The sequence below is a fragment of the Harpia harpyja genome, chromosome 1 (assembly GCF_026419915.1).
Source record: "Harpia harpyja isolate bHarHar1 chromosome 1, bHarHar1 primary haplotype, whole genome shotgun sequence".
Classification (NCBI taxonomy): domain Eukaryota; kingdom Metazoa; phylum Chordata; class Aves; order Accipitriformes; family Accipitridae; genus Harpia; species Harpia harpyja.
In genome coordinates, this window is record NC_068940.1 from 45673714 (window position 1) to 45695837 (window position 22124).

A 22124-nucleotide genomic window follows, 5' to 3' on the forward strand; every position below is an offset into this window, starting at 1 on the left:
TGCAAGCAGCGAGAGAAAAACCGGCATGGCAGAGAAAAGTTCAAATTTACAGGACAACGAACTCTGTGAATTAAGCTTTATTTCATGAGCACGTGAAGAAATACAACACACACACACGACAAACAGGGCTCGGTCCCCTTTGCCCGGACTACTCTCTTATGTGAATTCACTGAGGCACTACTCAAGCCATGACGTTTCATAACTTACAACCCGTAACACTTAAAGTCGCGGGATTGGGGGGGGGGGGGGGGGGGCACGACAAAAAAAAAAGACAAAAAACCCACCAAAAAAAGACTTTGTTTTTCCCTAGTGGGAGTGCTCATCCTTCCTCCTGCGTCACCGTGCGGGCGTCCCCTGTATCACACTGTGAAGCACAAAAGCCTCAGCAGTCCAGCTGCTGTTGAATCTCCTTCAAAGGCTTTTTGGCTAAGCTGATGTTTTATACCTTCCAGCTTGGAAGTCTGGTCTATACCATTTCCAAAAGTCAGCAGATTCTGACAATACTGCCAGGCAAAGATGCTGGCTGCAGGAGACAGCCAGCTGCAGGTGCTAATGGCTGCATCATGGCCCTTTAGCTCTTTCTGGCCACCTGTGCTGCCTACCTGGTGCTCTCCCTTCAACCCAAAGGCGCTGCTCCCAGCATACATCAGGCCTTAGCGTGAGCTGGGCTAGCCAAAATCTGAGCAGGAGTTGAGTGAACAGTCACACTCCACCCCTTGGTGTAGTCAAACATCTAGCAAACCCGCTGCTTCGGCGAGTGGAGGTACTGTTACTCCTCTTGCCTCGCCTCCGGGGATCTGAGGCAGCGCCAGAGCTTACAGCCTTCAGGCAACCGTTAGTCTCCTATTGCTATGCCGTGCTAATCACGATCCCAGTATCGGACCGAGTCGGAGACCTAAGCACAGTGTGGACGCTTGTTTTATCAGTGTAAGAATGTACATCCCAGCTCCTGAACCCTACTGCATCCCTTGACGGCGGTACTGGCAGTAGCAGCAGTCGCCAGACTCCTCTTCCACGTGCTTTTATGGCTCTGGTACGCCCTGGTCTCCCTGAGGAGGTGAATCTTCGCAGGTGTTCAGGGCAAAATGCCTGTAAGATTTACGCGAGTAAAGTACACGGTGCTCAGCTCTGGCAAGTGAGCCGAGCATACCGCTGAAGCCATCAAGTTACACCTTAAGGGTGTTTTCACCAGGAAGCCTCGGCGCCTGAAGTTCTGTTGCTACAGATAACGGATTGAAGCCCCTTCCCCCTGTGACTGTTGTGTCTGCCTGCACTGTGGACCTACTCCAGCAGTTCAGCAGGAAAATGGAGGTGCTCTGCTCAAAGAATCGTCCTCAAATGGCTTGTTGAATTAATATGCTTCAGGTAGTAGCAGAAAAGCCCCAATCCCTTTCAGATGTTCACACGGAGAAGAAGGGCATCCGGGAGTGCCTCTTCCTCTCCACCGACTGGGAAGGGGCTCGGATGGCTTTCAGGCATTTGCACTGTCGCGTCTAAGCGAGGATGGAGCCTTAAGCTATGCAAAATGGCAAAAATCAATGGAGGGTGATGACGTAGATTGAAATGTCTCTTACCTGTGTTTCTCTGTCAGCTTCACCACCATGGGCAAAAGTTCATATAGCACAAATACACCAGGCAGACCCTGGTCTCCCAGTAGCCCGTTGGCTATCTTCTCATGTCGTGTAACTGAAAACGGCTTAGTCCCTACCACCTAGCAGGAAACAAACACAGCAAACGTCGTTTCGTTAGCGAGGAACAGGAAAGGCTACTAAAACATGAGTTCAGTGAACCGTAGCAGTGTAGCCCTGCCCACTCACTTGTGTAAGCACTGACAGTGCTTACAAAGGGTCATAAAAAAAGCACCATCAGGATCGAGTCTATTTTTCCTACAGGCTATCAGTTAAAGCCCCAGCTAGCCCAAAGAATGAGTGATGCATCAGTCCCCAGGCTGGACTGTTTTGGTCTCTGCTGGCAAGTAACGGCACAAGCTGTTCCTCTCGACCTCAACCCCAAGTCCACGTCATCTTCCACCAAAATGTAGTCCACCCAAGCATGCTTCCGGAGACAGCACCGGTAGGAGAAAGCCATATATATATGCAAGAGTGAGAAAAACGGAAGTAATACATAAAGGCAGGAGAGTGCCAGGGCTGCAGAAGGACACAGATTGCCCATCTTTATATAAACGAAGATCACCCTGCAGCATTCTCCTGCACCCTGCCATTCTTCTACCCGTTGCCCATACCAGTCCTATTCTTAGAGCAAATCAGTTGGGTTTCTGTAAAATGACATTATGTTCCCCTATTGACATTATCCCTAAAATGACGTTATTATCCCTAATAAGCTATCTGACACAAATTACGATCCAAGCTGAGAAAGATACTATCCAGTTTCTTCACCAAATTCCACATTTCGGGGTTCCAAGTACTGAATGCATAACACAGCCCCTGGCATCCATCTGGCAGCACACTTGGATCCATAATTACCCTAAGTCTGAGCATCACGGTCTGCATGGATTCCCCTCCCGGTGACTAATAAAAAGCAACTCTTTTGACAGGAGAAGTCCTTTGAAAACTGAACAGCAGCTCTACAGTAGCGTGTGAGATCGCATCAAGAGAAACAGAAGCCATGGGATACTGGGAGGTGGCCCTAAGAACAGGGCTCCGACTAACTATCCTTTGTACTTCAGGAATTTCAATCATCCACAAAAACTGCAGAGGCATCCTGAACCCAAGCAGAATGAGCTTCAAACATGGTCTGAAGGTTCTCCCAATATCACCTCATAGCAAGTAAATTCCACCCAACTTCCAGGAAAGAACAGACGGGTCTTTTTGTCCTTTCTAGGCAGGGGACTGAAGAAAGAGTGGTCCACATAAGGATTTATCACATGAGAACCAAGTCTCGCAAACAGTTTCAATCTTTAGGGCAGGTGAAGAAATACAAACTATGCCTACCTTTCAATGGCTTCTCTCAGACCGCTCTGCCCACGCTGCTCTAGGATAGCTTCGCTTGAAGGTCTGCATTGTACCTACCGTGGCCGTGTGGCTCCTCAGATTTGTGGCTCCTACGCAGCCTCCGACATAACTAATAATCTGCCAGTGATTCACATTTCAGAGCGCCGAAAGCAAACATGAAGGCTGCGTGGATGTGCAGTAGTATGTTGTTCCGATTGCAAGGATATGTGGTACCTGCCCGAGAGCGGGATGCGTTTGGGTGAAGAGCCTGAGGTGGTAAGGGTTCCCAGTGCTGTGGGGTTTGCACAGCGTTATAAAACTGCGTAGGACAAGGGAGTCAAAATGTGGCGTAGTTTCATCCACAGGTAGATCAGTCCTTGTGCTGAACGAGCCCCAGAAACACACTTGGGTTTCACCTCAGAGGAAACTGGTTTGGTGTTAAAGGGAAGCTGGGCACGGACCACCCATGCAGCGTAGAAGATACAGCACCAAAACCTGGGAGACAGCTAGGGAGCTAAGCCGTCTTGTACGTGAATGTTCACAGAGCTGCTGGGGCACGTGGCACCCGTCTCTTCCTCACTTAGGCTTAGGTAAGTACGCTGGGTAGCACTGGCGGTGAAGTCTGCACAACAGTCAAGCTGCTGCCTCTACTGGTGTTTTCTTTGCAAAAGAAATGTAACAGCTTACATCATTCTGCTGCCCTAAGACTACGGGGGCCCAAATAATGATAACTGCCAGGTTTGGTTTGGTTTGGTTTGGTTTTTAAAAAGAGGTTCTCTGGAGATCCCCTACAGAATGATGATGGCAACCCACGTGAACGCTTCCAAACCAATGAAAGAAATCACAGTTCTTTCTGCTCCCTCAGGCTGGCTTCAGAGGAGAGCATAAGTTTGTCTGTGTTCGCAGGATCTTCGTCTCACCCTGGTATCTCCTTGGTAATTTATTTCTCCTACCTGTCCCAAAAGAAGGGCATATTCTGAAAGCAGGGCTGGAAATCCGACCACGCTCTTTTGGAGGCTAAAGGAGTTTTTAAATCGGAGACAAGCTGATCTTGGGTTATTCTCCAAAGAACATTTTTAGGATCTCCCTGCTGCTTTGACTTCTCCTGAGCATGCACTATGAGGGATTCATGGGGGAACATGATCAAAGTGGCGTGGTCACTTTGATCTAGGTGGGATGGAAGACGCAGAAATCTGCTTCGTCGCTGCTGTAACATTACAGGTAACATTACACCATAGAAATTGTTATTCTTGCTGGGGTGGTGATCTGAAGAAAGTCAAACAGATTGTGTCGCTTCCACCAGAGGCCAGATATGGTCAGCGTCAGAATATGAGGAGAAAGTCTGAAGGCTTTCACTTGCCAAAGCAATAGGGAAAAAAGGTACTTACTTCACCATCTACTTTCATATACACCCTGGGGACCGCTTTGACAAAACGCTGAAACATCGTGGAAGCTATAAGCAAAGACAGAGAGACACAATTAATAACCGGTGAAGAGCTGCGAAGCTTAACCGACACGTTCGGTAAACACAAGCTGGTTTTGTTCAACTTGTCAGGGAACATCTTTCTGCACAACAGCTCCTGGAGGTTTTCAAGGACAGTAAAGTTAACGCCTGACACGAGTTTTCCTTTTGCCAAAGTGAATCTCGTTCCTGTTCCAACCAAAACCAAAACCAAAACTACTGGCATTTTGGCCTTGACTAAATGGAAAACTTTCTAACAAACCAGTTATCTTGCTATAGTCTCACCAGTACAACTTCTTGAAAATTCTTACTCTAGCACATGAAAACCTTTATATTTAACAGCATAGCCCTAAGAAAACATACTCAACTCTAAATGAGAATCCTCTATCAACGTCAATTAACACCGCAGTTTATTCCTGTAGAAGCATGGGTTTTGTAGTATCAGGAGATGAAAAGGAAGACCTGGATCAGTGAGGAGAAGAAAAAAAAAAAAAAAAAAAAAAAAAAGGAGAACTCCTCCTGCTGCCTCAGACCAGCCTGTTCCGTCAGTTCTCTTAAGGATAACGAAAGGCAGGAGTCGCTTTGAAAACCTGTTTTCTATGAAATTCCCTAACAGGAGAAGATTATTCATTCTCATTCTCATATATAGTCATTCTCATATATAAGATCTTTAGCTGGTCTGCAGTAAACGTAAATCTGACCTGCAATCTGCTTCTCCCACTTCTTTTCCAGGGCACGTCTTCAGTCCTAATTCCTCAAGAATGTGCCAACTGCTTCTCCGAGGCCCAGGATGGAAAGCTGCAGCCTACAGAGAGAATCTTACCAGCCAGCTACAGGCCCCCTCTCAGAAAAACTAGGGCATCACGATCGTATCGAGCATTATCACGCCTCTTCATTTTTCTGTATTTGATTTTAAGCACCATCCTTTGATTTGGGTCCAAGAATTAAAATCGATGGTGGAAAAATTTAAAAGAACGGATTCAGGTAGGATCAACAATCCTACCACCACCTCAAAGCAAACGACTTCTCTCTCCAAGCTTTATTAGCACAAACTTTGCGTAGAATAAGTCAACAGATTTAATAATAGAATGAGTTACCTGGAAAATAGGAGATGCAACAGAGCTGCTCAACAGGCCACGAACAGTGTTTCCAGCCTGCCCCCCTGTATAGCCCCAGCCAAGGATTGGTTTAAAACCTAGTCAAGCTAATCCGTAGAGACAGGTTGAACAAAAGACGAAAAATCAGCAAGAAGCAGGTGCTTTGCTGGCAAAACAGGCAGAGCTTGTAGAGATAGATGTGTAATAGTTAATGGAGCAACTTGAGGGTTTCTCAGAGTTGTGCAGAGATGGGACTTGAAGGCAAACTGAACAGGAGACGACTGCCCCGAGGCGGACCTTGAAATCTCAAAGATGAGAACTGGGACCAGCCAAGACGAGAGCGCTGAGGCAAGAACTAATTAAAGGGCTTTGATGAACGATAAGACCTGGGAACCGAGATTCGACTGGAAACTTACACAGATTTTGGACTGGGATAATGGGTGGTAAAAAGGTATATAAGACTGAGAAACTTTTGGAGGGTTGCCATTCACTGTGGCGGTGGCCCAACTCTGAGTTGTTAATAGAGCAAACCTAGAGAAACCCATGACTGAGAATTCTTTAACACTTTGCAGACTTCAGCGGATCTAAAAAAATGACTAATCTCTGCAGTGGCATATAAAGAGGTGCGGTCAGGATCTTTCACGGAAAATGCACACAAGCAGGCTTGCGTGAATAAACCAAGATTAGAGTTTGAGCAGCAGCAGCATGAGGACAGAATTGCCCTTCCTTCTCAAGCCAGCAAACTGGAGCTATCTAGGAAAGATCAGCACTATTTCAACTTCACTGCAGCTGTTCAGCTGCTACTGTTGGGTACACCAACGTCAGGCAGACACCACGACATGACTCTCCACCAACTATTTTTTCTCTCTCCTGCATCTTCTGGTTACCTCCTACTGTGCACACTAGCTAGACAGGGCTCCCCCTGAACTACACCTGATGCAGGCGCTTAATAACGATGTGCTGTACCTGCTGTCGTGCCTCCACGAACACTGAAAAGACAGATCTTTCAGAAAGGTCACAGAATCAAAACACATTGGCACATTTGTTCCACGTGAATGGAGGCAGCTGTTCCAGAAAGAGCACAACGTGGAGGAGTCCATGTTTTACGCAACGCTGTCAGGGTTCTCGTGGAAGACTGGGAACTTTGCTCCTGTTCTCTTCTAACACCTACTAATAGGGACACTTAAAAAGAGACTTCTCTCAGCAGGCTTTTACCTTGCTGCGCAGCGACATCCGTCCCGTCCAGAGGGTTCACAATGCCTGGATAATCCCTCCCAAACGAGAGATGCTCGATATAGTGCGTCATATTGATCTGAAACAGAAATGCTAATAACTCAAACAACTGCACAGCATCCACGGGGCAAGGTAAGGGGCCTAAAGTTAATTACTTGTATATGTTTCTGAGTGTGGCTCTGGGACAGAGACAGGTCCTCCCTTACTCTGCGCCTCCTAACAGTAAACTCCAAAGCCCTTGCTCTTCTTTTTTATTCATGGGAGATTCCAAGATGTGGGATTTCTCCTTCTCCTGCTGGAAATCCCCAGATCCCGCTGCCTCTCCCTCTCATCTACAGAGCAGGCTCTCCCGCCCGCTCCTCTCCCTGCCATAGAACCATGCTGTCAGCACCTCGGTGGCACAGGTACAGGTATCATCTGCTTTCCTCCCAGCACAAGGCAAACTCCAACAGATCCAGAAGCAGTTGTGAAAATGCCAACCCTAGAAAACCAGGAAGCACAGATTAAGGAGCAAGGCGCTCTCTGGAAGAGGGGAACAGCCTTGCCAAGCAACACGCAGATGTCCCAGAACATACTTCGGAGCCTTGTGTGAAAGCAGGTCCCAGGTTCTGCCCGCCCAGAGCCATAAAGCCAAATCCGGCCGGGATCAGTACACTAGGATCTCAACGTGGCAAAGGGAGGGAAATCCAGAAGGAAAACAGACCAAGAGAACCAGAACACCGTCTTGGGAACACTTACATTGTCAAGCCCAAAGCTCTGCAGATTGTCAACTGTAATTGAAACGTAGTTTAACAACGTAGTTCAGACTGCAATAACGAGCCTATCTATTTACCTTATGCTAGCTTATAAGGGAGCTCCTCTCATTTCCATTGCGATCTAAAATGGCAAGAAAATCACCTGCGTTTCTCTCTTGCTTCCAGTAGGGCATGTGATAGATAAAACTCCCCTCCTGACTTAGACTAGCCACTGCTACAGTGAAGGAAAGTAACTTTAACTTGGGGTTACTTCAGATCAGGTATTTCAGTCCTCACCTGAATGTATGCTTAATCTAGGGCAAAAACAAGATCCCAGGGGCAAGCCAGGAAAACTTCACTGTTATCTCAGTCGCCACCTGACACGCATAACTCCTCTAACTACTGTAAAACCCAGAGGCACAGCAGATCTAAACTAACCACTGAGCAGAGCACGTGCCTTAATATCACGTCCAAGTGCCCTCAAGAAACCATCCTCATCTTAGCAACTCTCAGCGCTCTGCCTATCAGCCCTGTTACTGGCTGCCCGGAGTACCCACAGGGACAGGAAAAGACTTTGCGGGGACGGCCTGAGCAGGGTATTTGCAAACCACTGGTGGGGCCAAGGCGAGCTCTCACCAGTGCTAGGATTTGGGGAATTTGGCCTGCCCCCTCTCTGCCCTTCCTGCACGCAGCAATATGACAACGCCGGCAGCACCACGTGCCCCCAGGAGGGATCTGGCAAAGATACGGGCAACGGGATATCTTTCGGTTGGCTACTTACATGACTTTATGCAGTGCCAGAAGCATCAGTCTCAGGATGAAAATACAGCTTGCAACTCAATTTCAGTATCGCTCCTACCAGGTTTACCCAAAGGCACACAGTCATCTTAAAGGAGCCAGAGGCTGTGGCGCATTTTAACAGGTAAATTCACATGCTCAGGGAGCCAGACCTCGCCCTTCTTTCACCTCAGCAAAGAAAAACACACTTCAAAAATCGTGGGCTGTTATTTGAGGAGCCGATGGACTCAGATCGCCAAGGGCTGCTATTAACCAAGATTAGGAATGCTGCTCCCCTGAAGGGTTTCTGATATATGGCCTAGCACAAGACAAGCTGCAAAGCTGAACAACTGATTGGAACGAGCCTCTCCTTTAAAACATTTCTTTAACATGAGTGTGCTGTGAACTCTTTTTTTTTTTTTTCTCCATTAACAGCTTTCAATAAAACACCAGAAGCTTTACTTGTATCCCTATAAACCCCTTATAAACCCAAAGAGATATACATGCAAAACAGAGAACGTACAGTCAGAAAAGGAAATGCTAAGCCTAAGCTATACTCCTCCAAACGCCTCTGATGTAGGGAGAGGCCCTTGCATTTCACAGTTAAAACGTTCAATGCTCAGAAACTAAGGCTGCAGTCACTGCAGTTAACGCAATGGTTCTGCATTACAAAGAGCTCAGAGCTGCACTGGCTTCAGATATTCCTGTGGCTTGTCTCTGACAAGTGTGCAGACCTATCACTGCCACTAGCACAGTGGTTTGTGTGCCTGGGCTGGCAACTGGATCAAAGAACTCATTTGGCTTTAAAAAAGAAACTCCCACTAAACATTTGGAAATAGATGTGAAACGGTGGGCAGGGAAAGGAAAGAAGGGAGAAGTGGCCTTGGGATTATGCGACGCCATCTCTCTTAACGGTTACCAGCAACACCCTGCTTCATGCCGCGGTATTTTTTGCGCTTAAGGCAAGAGTTAAGTGGCTTGGCTGTCAGTGAAGTGTCAAGTCCCGCTGCCTTTTGTACAGACACCAGCAGGCTAACCTTCAGTTAATAACAAAGCGCTACAGAGATCCCAGCTCTGGTGGATCTGCATTTAAACTGGACCTACTGCCAAAGGAATAAAACAGTCTTTGTCCCCCCGTCTTTCTGTTGATGGCTCCTTCCTGTTCCACCCTCCTTTCGGTCATGAGCCACGTCAGAGAACCTAACAGGCCAAAATGTAAGTATTGCTTTATGTGAGGCTGTTCTTCCAGCCAGAGCCGCTCCAGAGTAAGGTTAGTCACGTCAGCTTTAACGCTTGGGTAGTCTCACATTCGTTAGCCTCTGAAGTGGGAGCTGAGTACTAGTAAGGCTGACAAATCTTACAGTAATAGCGCAGTACCAGAGAAATGCAAGGGCAGCACGTGACAAAGACCAGCCATTACCTAACCTGTTACACTAGGTTTACATCGCGCGTGACCCACTTTAACAGTTACGGCTATCCAAAACAAAAATTCCCCACAGTGCTCCGCCACGCCTTCCACAGATAAAACGCCAATTAATTAGTTTTTATAAAACTCTTCTCCAATAAATGAGTTGCAACTCTGCCAAAACGCACGATTTACATGTTCACTTTCTAAAACAGCGTTCCACCAGACCGCAGGTCGGTTTATCTCTGATCACTGAGGATGATGCCAAGCACGTGCGTATGTACCCTAGGTCGCACATAAACGTGTAGCTAGCCATAGTTTGCTTAACATAAAACAACAGGCTATTTAGCCTGCTTAGAGAAGAAACAGAACAGAAGAGCTTAAGACACTGTCAGCTAGGACCAGAGACTGGTATTTCTGAAGAAACATGAACACATCCCTTCCTTTCCGTAACTGCAGCTAAGTGCCGAGCTAGGTAAAATCAAGAGACCTGTAAAACTTCTTAAGTTTGTCAAGAAGTCTGTCTGGTTTTATATAACCTAGTTTTCTTCACCGTTTTAGTAACGCCGTTTTAAGAACTGCTGTCTATCTGAAGACTCCGCCCCATCTTGCATTTCTCACCTGAACAACCACAGAGCCTCCCTGGACTCCAAAATTCAGTCCTTTACCTGCAAAACAGCACTTACTGCCACTCAGGACTCTCTCAATCAACACATGAAGGCTGCAAGAAACCCAAGACACAGCTACCCAAACACGTTGCTCCAGGGTGAGCTAGGACACCAATTCTCAAACTGGGGATGAATTTTCTGGAGGAAAAATATCTTACAGCAGGAGCGCAGCGGCAGGAAGATGAGGAGCGGCATTAGGATGCATCGTGAAAAGGGGACTGAGGCAGGGAGCAACACAGAAAATGTTGCAGCGAGGAGAGGGAGTGAGCAAAGCCGAGAGCCTGAGCCCTCTACCAGACGTTACCGACTCAAAACATCACATCTCAACCTGTAATCACCATGATTAGGGTAAGAATTAGAGACCGAGGCAACAAAGGCAACCTCGTGGTTGGTGTCTACTGCAGGCCACCCAATCAAGGGGAGCCTACTGACGAAGCCTTCTTACTCCCGCTACAGGAGGCATCGTGCTCGCAGGCTCTTGTCCTGCTGGGGGACTTCAACCACCTCGACATCTGCAGGAAAAGTAGCACGGCGAGCTGTAGGCAATCCAGGAGACTCCCGGAGCGCACTGAGGGTAACTTCTTAAGCCAGGTAACAGACAGCCCGACCAGAGGAGATGTGATACTGGACCTGTCGGTCACCGACGCAAGCGAGCTAATCGGTGACATCAAGACTGGAGCCAGCCTGGGCTGCGGTGGTCATGCACTGGTGGAGTTCGCAGTCCTGAGGGATACGGGTCAGGCGAAGAGTAAAGTCAGGACCCTGAATTTTAGGAAAGCAAACTTCCAGCTCTTCAAGGAGTTAGTCTATAGGACCCTCTGGGAAACTGCCCTCAGGGTCAAGGGAGCAGAACAGAGCTGGCCGATCTTTAAGGACGCTTTCCGTAAAGCGCAAGAGCTCTCGATCCCCAGGTGGAAGAAATCAGGAAAGGAAGGCAGGAGACCTGCATGGATGAGTCGAGACCTGCTGGTCAAACCGAAGGGCAAGAAGGAAACGCACCGGCAGTGGAAGCAGGGACAGGTATCCTGGGCAAGTATAGGGACGCTGCCCAGTTGTGTAGGGATGGATGGGGCCAGGAAGGCCAAGGCGTGGCTGGAACTGAACTTGGCAAGGGACGCAAAGAATAACAAGAAGGGCTTCTACAGGTATGTCAGCCCGAAAAGGAAGGTCAAAGAAAGCGTACCCCCCTGATGAGCAAGACTGGCAAACTGGTTACAAGGGACAAGGAGAAGGCTGAGGTACTCCACAACTTCTTTGCCTCAGTCTTCACTGGCAGCCTCTCTTCCCACACCTCTCCAGGGGGTGGACCGCAAGACGGAGACTAGGGCAGCAAAGGCCCTCCCACTGTAAGAGAAGATCAGGTTCGTGACCACCTGAGGAACCTGAACATACATACGTCCATGGGACCTGACGAGATGCATCCCAGAGTCCTGAGGGAACTGGCTGATGGAGTTGCCAAGCCGCTCTCCGTGATATCTGGGAAGGCACGGCAGTCGGGTGAAGTCCCTGGTGACTGGAAAAAGGGAAGCATGACACCCATTTTTAAAAAAGGTAGAAAGGAGGACCCTGAGAACTACCAACTGGTCAGCCTCACCTCTGTGCCTGGGAAGGTCATGGAACAGATCCTCCTAGAAGCTATGCTAAGGCACATGTTGGACAGGGAGGTGATTCGAGGCAGCCAGCACGGCTTCACCAAGGGCAAGTCCTGCCTGGCCAACCTAGTGGCCTTCTGTGATGGAACGACTACGCCAGTGGACGAGGGAAGAGCTACAAATGTCGTCTATCTGGACTTCCGTAAGGCCTTTGACACGGTCCCCCACAACGTCCTTCTCTCTAAATTGGGAGAGATACGGATTTGATGGGTGAACTGTTTGATGGACGAGCAATTGGTTGGATGGTCTCATCCAGAGGGTAGTGGTCAACAGCTCAATGTCCAGATGGAGATCGGTGACAAGCGGTGTCCCTCAGGGGTCCGTACTGGCACCAATACCGTTTAATATCTTCATCAATGACACCGACAGTGGGATCGAGTGCACCCTCAGCAAGTTTGCAGATGACGCCAAGCTGAGCGGTGCAGTTGACACGCCTGAGGGATGGGATGCCATCCAGAGGGACCTGGACACACTTGAGAAGTCGGCCCATGTGAACCTCATGAGGTTCAACAAGGCCAAGTGCAAGGTCCTGCACCTGGGTCGGGGCAACCCCCGCTACCAATACAGGCTGCAGGATGAAGGGATTGAGACCAGCCCTGCGGAGAAGGGCTTGGGGGGTACCGGTGGATGAAAAGCCAGCAGTGTGCACTCACAGCCCAGAAAGCCAACCGTACGCCCAGGCTGTATCAAACGAAGCATGGCCAGCAGGTCGAGGGAGGTGATTCTGCCCCTCTACTCCGCTCTGGGGAGAGCCCACCTGCAGTACTGCGTCCAGCTCTGGGGTCCTCAGTACAAGACAGACATGGACCTGCGGGAGTGGGTCCAGAGGAGGGCCACAAAAACGATCAGAGGGATGGAACACCTCTGCTGTGAGGAAAGGCCGAGAGAGTTGGGGTTGTTCAGCCTCGAGAAGAGAAGGCTCTGGGGAGACCTTATCACGGCCTTCCAGTACTTAAAGGGGGCTTATAAGAAAGACGGGGACAAACGTTTTAGCAGGGCCTGTTGTGACAGGACACGGTGTAATGGTTTTAAACTAAAAGAGGGTAGATTCAGACCAGATATAAGGAAGAAACTTTTTACGATGATGGTGGTGAAACCCTGGAACAGGTTGCCCAGAGAGGTGGTAGACACCCCATCCCCGGAAACATTCAAGGTTACGTTGGACAGGGCTCTGAGCAACCTGATCTACTTGAAGATGTCCCCCCGCTCACTGCGGGGAAGGGGGCGGGCCGGGTGGACTACACGACCTTTAAAGGTCTCTTCCAACCCAAACTATTCTATGATTCTATGATTACCTTTAAAAAATCCAATGGCTTAACGAACCCTCGGAAAAACTCCTACTGAGCATTCCGAGATTAGCAGGCTTGGTGCACGAATTCCCAGGAGAAATTCTCTAGCCTGTTGTACAAATGAGATTAAGTGAGATCATCACCCCATCTGACTTCAACAGGCAGAAGTCGCTCCAACACGTCACCACGTCCTCCTCAATTACATTATCTGCACAGAGCAACTAATAATCCCCCAGCACATTATCTCCAACGCTGATATGTTAAAATCGTTTAAGACAAAGATTCTCAACCTTTTCCATCTGGTGACCTCCTTTACCACAGAAGAGTGACCTGGCACGGCTCTCCTTTCAGCTTTCAGGAAATCTTCTCCGATCCCAGCCTAGATCAACAGCTCCTCCCAAAGGAGATTTATGCGCACAGCAAGTAACAGAAATTGGTTAGCTCTGTAGTAAAACGGGTTGGGGGCGGGGCGGGGCGGGGGGGAAGGATACAGCAACACTGACTCTCAACAGCGTGCACTGCAAAAACGAGCAGAGCAGGAGAGAAGAGAGAAATATTCCGATCCTTACAATGAAAAGACACAGAGATTCAGACAGAGCAGCGCTTAAAACTCGTACCAAAAAGGGGAAGAGCAACAGCTTTGCCAGTGTGCTTTCTAGGCTATATAAAATGACTCCCTAGCTAGCCAAAGGGCTAATATATGGACAAGCAATCATCTACAGAGAAACAAAAATGCAGGCATTAACCGCTAAAAGGAAAAACACAGTGGCATGCCCATATACGTTAAGTGAGCTCTAAAGCAGCACGCCAGATAACAATGCTGGTTATATTTAGACTCTTTCCCAGTTCTTAAGGGAACAGAAAGGTCATTTTAGGAGCAACCAAAGCTATCCAGAAGTGCACTCGAGGTTTACATTCACAACATGTTAACATTCAAAGCTGGGTAACAAGTTTTTGTTCTTAATCGGTCCTGTGCTGCTTTTGTCACACCTGATGCACAGAGAAGGCAGCGTACCACGAGGCTGTTTTGTTCCTTCTGCTGCAAGATCCCAACAGAGGCGAATACCTGGAAGGATGGGGGGGCAGGAGGAACCTATGTTTGGACGACATACCTCAAAGGAGGTTAAGTAACCTCCTTTTTTGTTTGTTTCGGAAGACCGTTCACGTATATTCAACGCTCTGCATGACTAACCAATAACTGTCATAGACTTACACCTCCTCAGAGATGGGCCTCTGAATCCTTCACACAGCAGTTTCGATCCACTTTGCCACATGCTACGTCCCTGGCGGGGCTTCTACAACAGCAGGTTTTGTGGTACGGAGAAGCTATGGAAGGTACGGAGAGCCTCCAGGTGGCTGCTTGACAAACCTTAGGCATTCCCAGCAACCGGTACGACTTGAGCTCTGGCAGATTATAGCCCAGTGACAAACGGAAACGTCACGTTTGCGGTCTCCAAAACGAGCTTGATACAACTGCAAAACAGCTTGTCCGTCTGCACAGAAACGGGTGAGACCTTGCGTCTTTCAGCACCGAGACAACCAAACTCCGAAAGGAGTTTACCAGCGTAAAAAGGAAAGCCTGCTGAGGATGAAATAAGAATCTCAGCCTCCGGTATTCAGTGTGGGGATGAAAACGGTTAATTCCCCGGCAGACGCTACTTTGGGACAGAAGTTAAGAGTGAGCTCACACAAACACCCTCTGTGGAAGGAATACTGTACAGGTGATCCGCCAGAGGATTTGGATCTCCTCCACGCTGAAACGGCGTCCTCGACTGATGGAGACTGAGTTTTCTTTCTTTGCTTCTGTGTTTTTTTCTGGACCAAAGAAAAAGCTGAAGCCTGGAATCATGAATCCCTCAAGATGCAAACACCTCTGCGGAAGGACGCAACTTGACAGATGGGACAGACCAAGTCACTACAGAGACAATAAGAGCGAGGGACAGTCCAGAACCTATGGGCTACCACGGATCCATTCTTACAGAAGAATTCTTTGCAGGTAGGAGGAATGAGAAACACCAAATGACACCCGTTGTTCGTGCGAGCGATAAATGCCTGGTCTTCGCTCCCGTAAGGATGCAAAGCCTGCAGCAGAAGTGAGAAGGCAAAGCCATAACCAGGTTTCATTCCAAGACGGCTCACGTAACGGTGAAATAATTTACACGGCTCCCCTCTGGACACCAAATAACCCCAGAAAAGATGCCGTTTGATGAGATACAGCCTTTGTGCTGCTGCAAAGGTAGTGCAATTTGCGCTGCCCTTAAACAGGCACGTGCACAAACTAGACAACCTAACTCTGCACGGTCTTAACAATCGTGAGCACAGCTTCCAAAGGCAGACCAAAACCACAACGGTTCTCATCATTCTCTCAACACGGGCCCAGGAGGATTTCATTGCACAGACCTTCATAGACACTTTCGAAAAAAACACGCGTGCAACATAACTGTATTAATTCAAGTGCTAAGAAGATACAAAAAGGTGTAAAGGTTACCGCACGTCCTCCGACTCTGCCCCGTAACAGCTCTCGCAGCGACCCACATCCAAAGAACTTGGATCAAACACTTTTTCTTCTTCTTTCCCCAGCTCCAAGACAAAAGAAGATGCAAAGCGACGAGGCGTGACTAGAAACGCTATCTTGTACTCTTGTTCCGTTCTGGGCGCAATAACTGTTCCACACACGAACGCAACGATTCTGTGTCGGAAGCTGCGCGTCCTGCACCCAAAGCCCACCCGGAACGGTATGCGCAGAGCCTGTTGAGGTGCGAAGTAAGACCAAGAAGCAGAGTGGCATTTGTCTTCTCAAACACACCCTCCATACCAAGAACTGGCTATCTGTAAGCCTCGCTGGAGCGCTGATCAGATGTTACTTGCCTAAAGGCTTTGCTAAAACATTGTCTACTTCAGACAATGTCGCACAGTAAATGGCGGCAATTGTAACAGGACCTGTTACACAAACAAAATTTTAAATAGCAGGCAACAGCAGGCAACAGTGCACAACGCACAATCCTGTCCCAAGACGTGTAGGGAACACGGTTACACATTGCTGTGAAACAAGATCAGAGCCAGAGTCTCCCGAATGGAAAATTGGCACCCAGTCCTCCAGGATGACAATGCTGACAAGGCACACACGTTAACCCCTGCTCACTAGAAGTCTCCAAGGAATTTCTACCTTCTTCGTGACTTAACGATTCTGACAACGTCTGTGCCATGTGTGTGCTGAATGCGCAGCCGCAGTACGGCTGGGGCACGAACTCATGGAAATTCATGGTCTTACGTGCAGAAGGCTGAAGAGGGACAAAACCATTGGCTCTTATAATAAGAGGCCCCCTTAAAAGCAGGCCGTTTCAACGCACAAACCCTGAAGGACAGGACCAAGTCTCTTGCGTTACAAAAGCCCTCTAAGGCTCGCTATCCAGGCGTGGCTGCACTCCCCTCTATAAGCCTTGAAAAGGTGGCTCCTTGGATCACTAACGCTGGGGAAGGGGACAAGGTACATAGTCAGACACTGCTGAGGGGATAAAACGTTATCAGGGCCCTGTCTGTTGAGACTGGGGGGTATAACAGGCGGACGGAAGCGAGCATTAAACACGTCTGTATTTCGTACTAGCCACAGAAAAAAGAGATTTTAGTTGGAAACTATGAAACGGGCATCAAAATCAGTCATTACCCTTATTTCTTTAATCACATACTTTATGGCAGTGACGCTCAAGCAAATAAGAGCTTTTAGGAAAATATCCCCTTTAGTAAACAACCGTGCGAGACTTTCTTTCTAAAGCTCGCAACATTCAAAGCAGTTGAAAGCGCACTTAAGAATTCACTGTTCAAAAAGCGGTACGGCTTTTAATCTCGTAATTACACTCAAAGACAGCGTCAGGAAGAATACAGCTAAATAATCGCGACGCTTTGTCAAAGCCACGATTCCCGCCACTTCAACAAGAACACCTGTACGATACACGGAGTCTTTCAAGACACAGCAACCAGCAACAGCTTTTTAAATGGAATCAGTAGCTGCCTGTTGAGTTGTCGCAGAGACAGCATCCAGAGGGAATGCACACAGTCCGGATACTATAAAGAAACTGCAGTGCATAGAACTCTACACCGCAGGGTTTCTTGCCGCTGACACGGTCCTCAACTTGCACGCAGATACGATACGTGAAATTGGAAGACTCTGTCCACGGTAAAAGGAAGGAAACGATAAGAACCACCAATAAAGAATTCAATCATGTCTTGTCATTCAATGGAAAGGAGTAAGACGACATCCCAAGCACAGAATGCAACCTACCATAGAAATCATCCAGCTATTAACTATCTTAATGTAACTATGATTAGGAGAAGCCTCCAGATGCTACTCCGTAAAATTTGGGTATGCTTTACTAAATTTAAGGTCAATACTGCTACAGCTGCCATTTAAGTAACTGACTGAAGGTCAGCGTTACTAATAGAAACTGATAATCGCAGAGTTTAATGAAGACGGGTGGATACTTCTGACCTAACCTGCAACACGGGTGATGGAAACCAAACTAGCCGCGTGCTTTTTCCAGACAGCGGAAGAAATTGCTTGTTGCCTGCAATGCATCTGATCTCTTCTGAAACGCCTCTTCCAGGCGAGACCGTTTGCTCCTTACGAGTTTCTCCTCCTCTCCATTGATTACACAAGGAGCCAGAGCAACCGGTTCCGACGGAGTAATGCCAATGGAGACTGGCAACACAAGTAAGGCAGGAGGCCTACATGCGTTAACAGAGAATTAGATACAGAAAAGCTGGTTTTGTCCCCGGGCATTACATTTGTAACGCCACAACCTCTGAATACAGAAAGGCTGCTAAGCGAACACAGCAGTAACAGCGCTATCACCACATTCCCGTGGCAGCAGGAGAAACTCCCGTACCTACCAATCGTTCAGCTCTTGGCTTAGTTTAGCCTTGCAACTTCAAGAACAGAAAAGTTCAATCCGAGTGATACAAATCAACAAATTCAGTTCACGCCGACACGTAGAACTACACCATCTCCCCGAAAAAGTAATAAGGAGCTCGTGTTTTGGAAAGGAAAAGTCAGGACAGTATTACTGTTACATTGCAACACTTTGCCAGAACCCTTTCTGGTTTGTATCGAAGCGCAACGATGAGTCACAACACGAAACGAATGTAAAGGAGAGGTTTACGTAGCCAAGGACCGCTTACAACAACCCGTAACCGATAAACCAACTAAAATATATTTATCTAGGTAGGCATTAACACACACAAAGTAAATGTAGTAAGGTGCAAGCTTGGGCTTAAGGGTCGAGTCACTGGAGCCTTCCCTGGAGAGAGGCTCTTTCCTCTAACCAGGTCGTCCCATTTGCCAGCCCACCGCGATTTAAAGGCACAACCCAAGCCAAGTTTTGCCAGAACAGCTGCTTGATGCCTAGTCGTAAAAGACCATTCATGCAGCAGCTTTACTCCTGAAATGCATCCGTGAGTCCTCGTCGTAATTTCAGAGGGACTAGGCAAAGATCTGCCTCGCAAAAGTTGCCAGTATAACAGGAGCTCGCCCCATCTGCCAGTTTAATAGAGTTGCGTGCTATAAACTCTTCAAAAGCTTGTGGTCTTTAAATGCTCTTCAGCTGTCACTTGTTCCCGTGAATCTCAAAACAGGCATACGGTGATGGAAAGACAACGAGAGCGTCCACCCAAGAAAGGCAGAATAGCACCTTACCGTGGCTCTCGGCCTCCGGGGTCACACGATTGCCAGCTTTATCCAAACGTTGTTCAAACAGATTGTGCTCTACATCCAGCTGCTGCTCTCCTGCTACGTTCCTGGCATCGATGCTCAACTCTGAAATCAGTGAGCAAGGAAAGTGGTCTATAAACACACATTTGTTATGGCCTGCGGCAGGCTGAGGAAGCATTCAGCCAGTGAAAATACAGACTCTTTCAGCGAGGGCGATAAGAACGTGCCAAAGCGGAAGAGCGCGTATGGCTGGGGACGAGTGACGTACAGGGAATAAAACGCACGTTGCAGCACCCTGAACGACCCTTCCAAATACGGGGTCGGGTTTGGTGCACCAGAAGGACTGTTTCCAGCTGCCCAGAAAGCGTTACCCTGAAAGGTAATGCACTTAAGGCAAAAGAAACCAAAACCAAACCCCTCAAAGCCCATAACCATTGCCAGGAGTACAGGAGTTAAGCTTCAAACTGGTTGAAAGCTGCCTCCTACCTCTACCCCCTCACCCTTCCCCCTTCACCATCACCACATTTCCTCGTGACCCCTCTTCACAAAGAAGACTGAGAAGGTCTGGGGTCTCGGCCTGGTATCGAAGCACCGTGATGCGCTTGCCGGCTACATGCTACAGGCTCCCTTAGAAGACTGACAGCTTCTCTGCACAAAACAGCAGGGGCTTCCAAACTCTCTGGCCTTCCCGCGCCCTTTTAAACGTGAGGAAGGCAAAGACCAACAATATCTCGGGTGGTCACAAGGAAGTCAGACTCACTACCTTTAGAGCCCAACGCACTACCCAAAGGAATTACCGCAACAGAACAAGAGGCAGGGAAGATTAGCGGACAGTCGGATAACGTGCACCGCAGCGGTACGCAGGAAGACTTGCAAAATTTTCCCTCACTTCACCCTGCAGCTTTGTTTGGAATTTAGTTAAAAGGTAATCCGACTACTAACGCTCACTCCGATTTTAAAAACTTGGGAGAAAGGTTATCACGTGGCGTTGGCGCTACAGTCAGAACTGAAGTACAAAAACCACGGAAAAGTTGCGCCTCGCCAAGTAACTTCCAAAGGAGACTCTAAAGTGTTTCAGCAACAGTACAGTCAAATCTCGAGTCCCAAGCGAACACCGAACGCTGTGCCAGCCTTTTCAGTATGACCGAGCTCTCTGACAAAGTACCACACCAAACAGAAACGTAAGCGGGTTTATACCTTAGCCTCACGTATCATCTCGAAACAGAATACAGCCTGCCTGGAAGCGCTGGTTTAAGCGCTCAGCGGGCCTGCCTGGAATCGCTGCGTAACCACCAGGGATCACCAATTCCTCCCTGTCCGTGGCCCAAGCAGCAGTGCAGCACTCGGAAGCACCGGGCACACCGAGCCTGTCGGGCCCTCGGCAAGTATGAAAATTATCCCCAACGTTCAGAAGGCTGACTCACAAGCACAAGGCACGTGCGGAAGAATAACATCGAGACTGATCTTCGGTTTAGCTCCCCTTGATTTGTCAACGCGCAGTTCCGGATGAACCTAGGCACAAGGGAAAAACAGAGAGTCCTCTTTCACTTGGAAGACAATCAAAAGGCCTCTTTCTTTCCCTCGACTGCTCTGGCTCACCAGCTGATTTTTAAGACGTGGGATTCAAGAGACACCTGAGCTGCTGCCTCCCACCGTAGCCAAGCGCTTGCCGTTTCTAACACTTTTTTTTAAGAAAGGTAGTAACTTGGGAATCTTAGAACCTGCGGTGGGCACGGGGGCTCTCGCGCTTGCTTGCTTGCTTGCTTGCTTGCTTTCCTTTGTATTGCCTGCTTGTAGGCGGCAGAGACAGCGAGAAGAGACTCTGAGACGCTCTCCTGCCACAGCGTTACAGGAAGCCACAAGCCACCCTTGGCGCCAAGCCGCTTTCGGGGGAGGGCAGCCCGCTCCCGGCCTCAAGGCCACCAGCTCGGAGAAAGAAAAAAACCCCACGCAGATCTGCGGCGGGTGAAGCTGCCGCGTGGGCAGCCCGCAGCAGGCGGCGGAGGAGGCGGCGGCTCGGCGCGGGGGCGGAGGCACGGCAGGCCGCCCCGGGCCGCAGGGCCGCCCCGGCCAGAAGCAGCACCGCGAGGCGGGGACGGGCCGGGCCGGGCCGGGCCGGGCCGGCCCCCCGCCGCCGCCGCCGCTACTCACCTCCTTGGTGAGGTAGTACTGCAGCTCCGAGAAGAAAAGCAGCACCACGATGAGCCCGCTGACAACCGTCACTGCCGGGGAGACGAGAACCGCCGTCAGCCCCGCCGGGCGCGCCTCGCCTCGCCTCAGTCCCGCCTCAGCCCGCCCGCCGCCGCCGAGCGCCGGCCCGCAAGGCCCCCCCGCCGGCCGCCGCCCCACGGCGAGGCCCGGGCCCGCCCGCCGGCCCCCGGCCGCCCTCACCCAGCGCGCCCCCGCACGTCTTGACCCGAAAGTCCTCCAGGGTCTTGTCTTGGGGAAGGCATCGAACCGCTTCAGCCGCCACAGCGAGTCCGTGGCGCCGCGCGGCCCGGAACCAAACCCGCCTTCCGGCGCCGCCCCGGCACCGCCCCGCCGGGCAGCGCGGCCCGAAGCCGGCCGAGGGGGCGGGCGGGGAGGGGCTGGGGCTCCCGGGCTCCTCCGGGGCGGGCACGTCCTCGCTGCCGCCTCGCCCTCTTCTGACCCTCCCTGCCAACGGCCCCCGGGCCTCTCAAGGACACCCGAGAGACGCTGACTGTGCCGAGATCGGTTAGCCGGGAAGGGCTTGAGACCAAGGCGGAGCTGCTGGCAGAGAGCAGTTTTCACTCGGTTTGACCTCCTGCCCATCCCATCCCCTGCCTCCAGCTTTGAAAGGGCTGGCGTTTGTTACCCCCGCCCTTCGGAGAACAACCGAGCTGTCCCTCAGGCTGGCTGTCGCAGCAACAAAGCTGAAAGCAAATCACCTCGGGAGAGTACCAGCGCTTATTGTGCCGAAGCACGGAAGGAAAAAGGGAGGAAAGGGAGGAAAAAACCGCCGCTCTCTTGCCCCACCTCCCATCCCTGGCCTGTACCCTTCACCCCTTCATTTTGGTAACCACCTCCGTGTTTCCCTCTCTCGTCACAGGGAAGGGCTACGAACTCAAGAGGTTAAATCGTACAGCAGCTCGGAATAGCTTACTTGTGCAAGTGAAAAAAAGAGGGTAAGC

At 49.6% G+C, this 22124-nt stretch overlaps 1 protein-coding gene across 1 annotated transcript; it reads right to left on the reverse strand.

Moving 5' to 3' along the window:
* Positions 1-1010: 1010 nt before the first annotated feature.
* LOC128147028 (endoplasmic reticulum-Golgi intermediate compartment protein 3-like) lies at positions 1011-21425 on the reverse strand. Its single transcript, XM_052799615.1, is given in 8 exon segments — positions 1011-1711; positions 4340-4404; positions 6726-6822; positions 11593-11840; positions 18958-19077; positions 20397-20484; positions 21124-21247; positions 21364-21425. Coding segments are annotated over 8 exon segments (945 nt in total). The 3' UTR covers positions 1011-1570.
* Positions 21426-22124: the final 699 nt, after the last annotated feature.